Source organism: Sinocyclocheilus anshuiensis, unplaced genomic scaffold, assembly GCF_001515605.1.
Source record: "Sinocyclocheilus anshuiensis isolate Anshui unplaced genomic scaffold, SAMN03320099.WGS_v1.1 scaffold1017, whole genome shotgun sequence".
NCBI lineage: Eukaryota > Metazoa > Chordata > Actinopteri > Cypriniformes > Cyprinidae > Sinocyclocheilus > Sinocyclocheilus anshuiensis.
Window position 1 is genome coordinate 74,295 of NW_015554130.1, and position 8,179 is coordinate 82,473.

General features: G+C 37.9%; 1 protein-coding gene across 1 annotated transcript in view; it reads left to right on the forward strand.

Moving 5' to 3' along the window:
- Positions 1 to 5,629: 5,629 nt before the first annotated feature.
- LOC107670264 (rho guanine nucleotide exchange factor 26) overlaps positions 5,630 to 8,179 on the forward strand; it is an 82,118-nt gene continuing 79,568 nt past the window's right edge. Inside the window, exons 1-2 of the mRNA XM_016462807.1 lie at positions 5,630 to 5,864; positions 6,512 to 7,712. Coding sequence (XP_016318293.1) covers positions 6,540 to 7,712 — 1,173 coding nt within the window. The 5' untranslated portion in view covers positions 5,630 to 5,864; positions 6,512 to 6,539. The remainder of the gene's footprint in view (positions 5,865 to 6,511; positions 7,713 to 8,179) is intronic.

Below are 8,179 nucleotides of genomic sequence, written 5' to 3' on the forward strand. Positions count from 1 at the left end.
TTGTAATCATAGGGCTTCTATACTCCTTGATCTAGCTGTGTGGGTCCTACTGTACGTGCACCTTCATGATTGTGAGGAGACTTGAACGTGTTACGCATGTCTTTCATCTCATCTCACATCTTCTCGACCAATCATCGTGGAGAATGACTCTCTCTCACGAGCACAAGTTAACGTTCCTGCCGCACTTAGGTCAGTTTTTTTTTTCAAAGCTGAGGTCGATAGTTTAGCAATAAAGTATTGAAAATGAGTGCTGAAAAGGATAAATAGATGTAACATCTAGATAAATAGCTGTATTCTGAACGTTTGACTCGTGTACGATAATTTTCTTCCAAATACGATCATTTTGAACTTCTGGTAGGATACTTGGACATTTCCAATCTGGCAACACTGTCATCAGCTGTCATGATATTAGTACACAGCGATAATAAACAGGAATAACAATGGACCAAACAATGATCAAGTGTGAGATTACATATAAAGAAAAACTAAACAAGGAAGCAAAGTTGTGGTACTTAGAAAAAATCAAGACAATCAACAAACTCGATCCATACGAACACAAAAGAGTGGTCCGATGATCTTAACGAGCTACCGCACGTAACTTTCTCTGATGTATTTTCTTGCCTTGTTTGTAGTGTCAGTGCGTGCACATTTGAGCAATTCAAAAATTATAAATCTCTCGAGGCCCATCTGCAATTTACAAATGGATGGGTGCAGGACCTTCAGATTTTCCGCGTCAACGAGCAGAAAACTGTTGTTCGCACAAAGGTATGTAATAAAACGCACATTTCTGTCACTCGTCACTCTTAACATCAGCAGCACATTTTAGTCATGAGAGTTTGCTTTTCTGTCTGTCTATCTAGTGTGAGGCCTGTTCATAAAACATGATTAGAGATATTTGTCTTATTATTCATTTTGTACTTACCTTAGTATTTTTTATATATCATAGGTTTTGCACTCTCAACGCCTTAATGGATCTCTGCTCAAGCCGTGGGTGATCCTCAGCTCCAGTGGCCAAGTGGAGTGTGCACACTGCACATGCATGGCTGGCATAGCAGAGTCTTGCACACTTGTTGGGGCTCTCCTTTTTAAAATCAAACCAGCAGTCTGGATACGGGGGACCAAGACTGTCACTGATGTTCCAGCCTACTGGATGATGCCCGCTAATGTTGATAAGGTCCAAGCAGAGGTGAGCCACAAGATCGACTTCACCTCTGGTGCAGCTAAGAGAGTGGCACTTGACAAGTGCATCAGTGGGGAGAGAGGAATGTCAGGGATACGTACTCGTTTAGGCTCCACGAGTCATTGTGCACATGAGCCCACACTTTCAGACTTGTCACCCCTGCTTCAGATTTTGCACACTCACAGCAAGGCCGTTTTTCTTTCTGGGATGGAGGAGTATTACCATCATTATATCGACCCAGTTAAGCCACATGTAGTGCCAAAGTCCCTACAGCATCTTCGTGACCCAGGAAAGGATGGATGCGATCTACCTGTCCTGTTCCAGCATTGCAACACCCTCACACACCTGGTAGCAGTAACAGAGACACAGGCAGCTGCAATTGAAGCTCAGACGAGACTGCAACATCGATCATCTGTCTGGTACACATCAAGAGCAGGAAGAATAACAGCTTCCAATATGCATGCCGTTGTGTCCGAGAAACGGTGTTGAGAAACCATCCGCATCAACTGTGTCAATAGTGTGTTATCCCAAAAAAACAGCAAACTCAGCTGCCATCAGATGGGGGGATAGACAATGAAGTTTAACACTGTTACATGTTACATAAATACATGTTGTATTTGCACTACACTTGCACTGAACTTCTAAATTGAATAGTTTTTCTATTTAACTTATTTTTTTACTTATTACTATCAATGTTCTTGATACTTGAAGGTTACACTGTTACATGTTACACCTGTTGTATTTGCACTACACTTGCACTGAACTTCTAAATGTAATTGTTTTTCTATTTTACTTTTTAACATATTGCATTATCTATGTTCTTGATACTTGAATGTTACACTGCTGTTACATGTTACTCCTGTTGTATTTGCACTACAAGTGCACTGAACGTATAAATTAAATTGTTTTTCTATTTAACTTTTTTACTTATTGCCTAACCTGTGGTCTTGATACTTGTTTACCTAATTACCTTTTATGTGTTGCACTGCCCCTTTACCTGTAAACTGTACACATTTACCTCAGTGTGTTATGATGCACAAATTAAGAGATACAGAATTAATACATTTTGCCGTTTATTATTGTAACAGGTGGTATGCAATATGCATAACACTGACAAAGTGACAGAACCCTGCACTGTTAGCTAATAAAGTTTGCGGTGTAACTATAACTCCATTGCTAGTGGTAAAAACAACAACAGTTAAACGTGTTTCGTTTATAAACTTACCTCTGTGAAAATGGCGTGAACAAACAAGCGTGTTTCGGGAAATGTTGTTGAAGGTGATGCTGCTACCCAAGCCATGCGACGCCGATGTTAACTCGGAGACCTGAGATCCAAGGTGCTGTTTCCAGGCGGGAAAGCTGAAAAATCGCACTCCATTTGAAATTATTTTTCCAACGGCGGTAAAGTTAGTTTGACGTTTGACATTCATTAGACATTAGTTTTTTTTTTTGCCAATTAAACTCTTTGCAGCTGTTATGTTTTGAGCCCAAACTAACTCGGATAGACATAAATATATGCCCGTAACGTTGCACAAGGCTTAATTTCTAGGGGAAAAAATGTAAAAAAAAATTACCAATTAAACAATTTAACTATGTGACATTATAATATAAAACCAATACTAAAATGTTCGAAAAACATCCCTGTTATTGCACAAAGCTCCGTTTTTGGAATTACCATTTTATGTGTTTTATAATAATTTGACAACTTTTAATGTATGCAATAATATAATTCCATTAAACGACAACACCATTTGATCTAAAGGTATCAAACCAACTGTAAAATATTCAGAAAATTATTCCCTATAATGCACAAGGCTTGGTTTTGCAGATTATGCCTGTATTGTTTTTATATGCAGTACTGAATCCATATTTTTCATATGTTTTATATACTTTACCTACTTTAATTAAACTCTGATACCGTTTGAGATAAAGGTATCAAACCAACTGTAAAATATTCAGAATAGTATTCCCTATAATACACAAGGCTTGGGTTTTCAGATTATGCCAATATTGTTTTTATATACAGTACTGAATCCATATTTTTCAAATGTTTAATATACTGTACCTTCTTAAATTCATTAAACTGACACTATTTCAGATAAAGCTATCCAACCAACTGTAAAAATCTCTAAATATTATTCCTTATAATGCACATGGTTCGGTTTTCAGATTATTAATCAGTTTTTTTTTACAGTACTGAACCCATTTATATCCATGATACTTGAACACCATTTAAGATAAAGATATCACACCAACTGTATATTTTCCAGCTCATTAATCTGATGTTTTTTATATAGAATACTGAACTTTTAATTTTTTTTAGACATTGAACCTATTTCAATACATTAAACTGGAACACCATACATACATGCACACGCACACGCACACACACACACACACACACACACACACGTCCCAGGCCACGCGACGACGAGCTCTTCACCGAACCCACAGACGAGTCCACACTCTTCCCGCTGTAGCAGTGAGTCCGCAGACACTTCCCGTACTCTTTACGCACCTACACAGACAGACAGAGACACAGACACAGACACAGACACAGTGTAGCCTCTATTAGGGATTTACATTAAAACAACAACAGCAACAACATATTCTGTGAATTAGGTACGTTTTTATTGACATGAAATTGTAGCAAAAATGTCACTGCTCTTAACAACAGTTGACATTGAACATGAATAAATACATAAAGAAGTACAACACAAAATAAAAACAAAAAATAGATTTGATGAAGACTAAATTCCAGTGAAATATCTTCACAATACTCTATGCTGTCTTTAAGTCCATCATTTTGGTGTGACTGAGCGGCAGTTTCTCTTTGCAGAGGATGAGGTTGTGGAACGTGATGCATCTGAAATAAACAATTGAGTTTAGAGTTGTCCATTTGTTTATGTAAAAGCAAAAATGGACAGAATGTGACAAAAGAACAACAATATATTGTTGTGACAAGTCCTGGTAAGTTTAACGCAGTACACAAGGTTTTTAATTTATTTATTTATTTTTATAATAAATAAACAGAATAAAAAGTAGATAGAAAAGAAATAGAACAGATAGATCTAGTGTTAGAGGGTCAATTGTTATTATTTTTTATAATAATTAAAAAGAAAACAAGTAGATAGAATAGAAAGAGAATAGAGTTCTAGTGTTTTCTAACAATATGTATTATAAATTCAATGTCTCTGTTACTTACAGAGAGAAATATCCGCATCCTAACAGAGCTGCTCACACTTACATATGATCAAAAAGAGAAATGAACATGTTTATTTGGAAACCAGTTACAATTTTAAAGTTCAGTGTATTTAAATTAAAGTATGAAATCATTTACCTGTTGAGAGTGTGTTGACAGTCTGTGTAGTTGGATCACTGAACTCCAGAAAATCAGTAACGAGGAGCTTTGACAGTTACAGATAAAAAAAAAAAAAAGGGCGGGGATAAAGAACCCTAAACTCTAACACAAAGAACCATTTCAGCATAAAAGGGTTCTTCAGGATGCTGTGGTTCTAAATAGAGCCATTACTACATATAAAGAACCATTTAAGAACCATCTTTTTTTAGAGTGTATATATGTATGTGTGTGTTTGTGTGTATGTATATACATATATATATATATATATATATACATGCATACATATATTCATGTATATGGTGTTCCAGTTTAATGTATTGAAATGGGTTCCAGGACTGCCTAAAAAAATAAAAAGTTCAGTACTCGGTGAACAAGTAGTGTTCAAGTTTCATGGATATAAATGGGTCCAGTACTGTCCAAAAAAAACAAAAAACAGATTCATAATCTGAAAACCAAACCTTGTGCATTATAGGGAATAATATTTAGAGATTTTTACAGTTGGTTTGATAGCTTTATCTGAAATAGTGTCAGTTTAATGAATTTAAGTGAGTACAGTATATTAAACATTTGAAAAATATGGTTTCAGTGCTATATATAAAAACAGTAAAGGCATAATCAGAAAAAAAAAAAAGCCTTGTGCATTATAGGGAATAATATTCTGAATATTTTACAGTTGTTTTGATACCTTTACCTCAAACGGTGTCAGAGTTTAATTAAAGTGGGTACAGTATATAAAACATATTTAAAAAAAATTGGTTTCAGTACTGTATATAAAAACAATGAAGGCGTAATCTGAAAAAAAAAAAAAAAAGCCTTGTGCATTATAGGGAATAATATTCTGAATATTTTACAGTTGTTTTGATAGCCACATGATGGCGCTAAGAATTCACTGTTATTCACGACGCTGCATATTCAAGCTCTGAATACTACACACAAATTAGTTTATGAAGAATGACTAGGATAAAGTACAACTAATTTAGTTTATTAAGATTTTCTTTTATAAAGTATTTCCTCTCTCGCCGAGTTCACTGAGTTTCTGAATCTGAGCTGAGGCAGACACTCACACTAGCTCAATCCTCGAGCACATGACGTCACGTGAACTTGGGAGCTCTGCCTCCCTGCCAAACCTTATTGCACTACTAGTCTCGATCTGACCACACGACTGCAAGACCGCAAAACGCACCCTGCAACGAGAATCAAACAAGGCACAATTTCTGGAGTTTACAGCACTTTCATTTCTATTTTTTCAAGGGAAAAAACGGCCACCCTGAAGTCAAGAAAACACGAGTAGAGAGCAGGATTATAGTTAACCTTCACACAGAGGTATGCTGCATTTTTTTAAATAACGTTAAATCTTTTAAAGCTTAGTTGCGAGCAATGTTTGTTGTTATACTAGAGAGTTAAGGTAATAGCGCGCGTGATGAATATTGTGTACACGATGACAGGAGTTTGTTTTTACTATTCCCCCCCGTACAAATACTTAGAAACTTATAAATCCACCAACAATATCCTCAGCAATGTTCATTATTCAATGAAGTTAAAACCTAACTTGTAAAACTGCGTATCCTCGCGAATATTTAAAGGGATATTTCAACGAAAAGTGAAAATACTGTAAAAAAAGAAAAAACAAACAACAACATATTTTTCCAAACATGACTTTCTGCAATGGAACACAAAAATAACATGTTATGCTAAATGTTAGTGACATCTTACCATCACTTGCGTCTTTTCTCAATACGAAGTGAATGGTGACTGGGTCTGTAAAATGTCATGTTCTTCATTTTAAGTAAGAAAGTCATACAGGTTTGGAAATACAGGAGAGTGAGTATATGCTTTTTTTTTTTGTTTTAGAGTGAACTATCCTTTTAAGTCTTTTAAAAAAAGTTGATGTTATTAAGTGATCAGTATAAAGTTTCAGGGCACAGTTAAATTTCCACTCATGTAACTTTTCCCTCTCTCTTTTGGTTCAGACAAGGGTCAGAATGATTACTGAGTGATATGAATGTACTCATTATGGATCTTGGCAATGAGGTGGATCTCTCCAATAACAATATCACTCCTCTCTGGAAAAGACGGAATGAAAATGACATGAAGCCCAAGCCCAGACCTCTCAGTTACCAGTTAGATGGAGTTCTCATGACAGACTTTCCTGTGGATGATAGGTGCACTTTCACTCTCACTCAGCCGTCTGAGAAGGTTACCACCACTGCATCAAACACAACAGTGCTGAAACACACCCTCAACAAACCCACAAGGAAGGCTAGGGTTGTTCGGAGCATCAGTATTGGGTATTTATCAAACGGACGGTTTTCGCTGTCAAAGTTCACTAAATCGGATGATGAAAAGAATGAGGAGGCTACTTCTTCCCCTAAAACACCAACGTTGCCCTCCAAGAACGGGAATGGCCTCAGTGTTTGGCATGACATAACAGAGCCTCTCAAACGTCTCTCCAGTCAGTTCACTCTTACCTCTCAAAGGGATCAGATTGTTTTCGGGAATGCGTCTCCACCGCCAGACACTGCTTCACCAAAACATAATGTGTCACCTCAGAACTTCACACGTTCACCTCCACTCCAGTCGCAGGATGCCCATGGGTCTACCGTCGGCCTCAGCAGCTCCCCTTCTCACAGTTCCACCTCCAGCATCCCCTCCATCTCCTCCAACCTTAGCCTTCCTTCAGACCCCCCCACACCCCGCACCCCATCCCCTGCCGAGAGGCCAGGGGGCATCCTGTTGCAAAGGCAGAGTTCAGAGTCACCTCAGGGCTCAGAGGGCAAGCGGCCCTCTTCCCCAATCATACTGAGCACCCATAGTCCTGCAGCGCAGAAAATCGGCACCCAGCAGATCATCCCCAGGGGTCTGGTCTCTGACACACGCTTCAGCAAGCCCTCTCAAAAGTTTTTGGACACTGGTAAAAGTGCCTTCCGTCCACGAAGCATGTTTGAGACTGGGTCTTTTTTCTCCACCAGTAAGGAGGATGAGCTGAATGGAGATGAGAATGCAGGACTGCTGACAAGAGGCCAGCGCTCCAAATCATATCGCCGAGCAATGGTCAGTGGTGTTGACTTAGATGTGCCATCTTTAGACCCAAAGGACAAACGACTGCCCCAGCCTGTGCTAAAAGGAGTCGCTGAGGAGGGGCCGTCTTGCGTGAGTCCATCCAAGAGCAAAGTGAGTTGAACTCTAAATGTTGAGTAAAAAGTTATTTTACTTCTTCCTGCTAATGGCTATGGTGTTGTAGTGGTTAAACACAAGATAAAGGGTAATAGGGTTGTGCGATATTGACAAAAAAAAAAAAAGAAAAAAGATATTTCAATATTTACTGAGATTTCGTCAATAACGAGAATTATACAATATTTTGCCGGTGTTGGTGTTTGTGCTGGTTCCTTGTCTGGTTTCAGCCTGGGAAGCATACCTATGTTCCCGGAGTCTGTTAACACGGATTAAGTAAACTTTTTTCAAAGATCAGGACTAGGGATGTCAATTTTCGATCATTTCCATGATCGATCATCGTTTAAATTAACGATCAATTAATCGATTAATCGTTAACCTTAATGCTGCAAAATGGGTCTATGCAGCCCGGCATGACAGGATGTGCAAAAGTTACTCAAAAAAAAAAAAAAAAAGTTTCTTCCCCC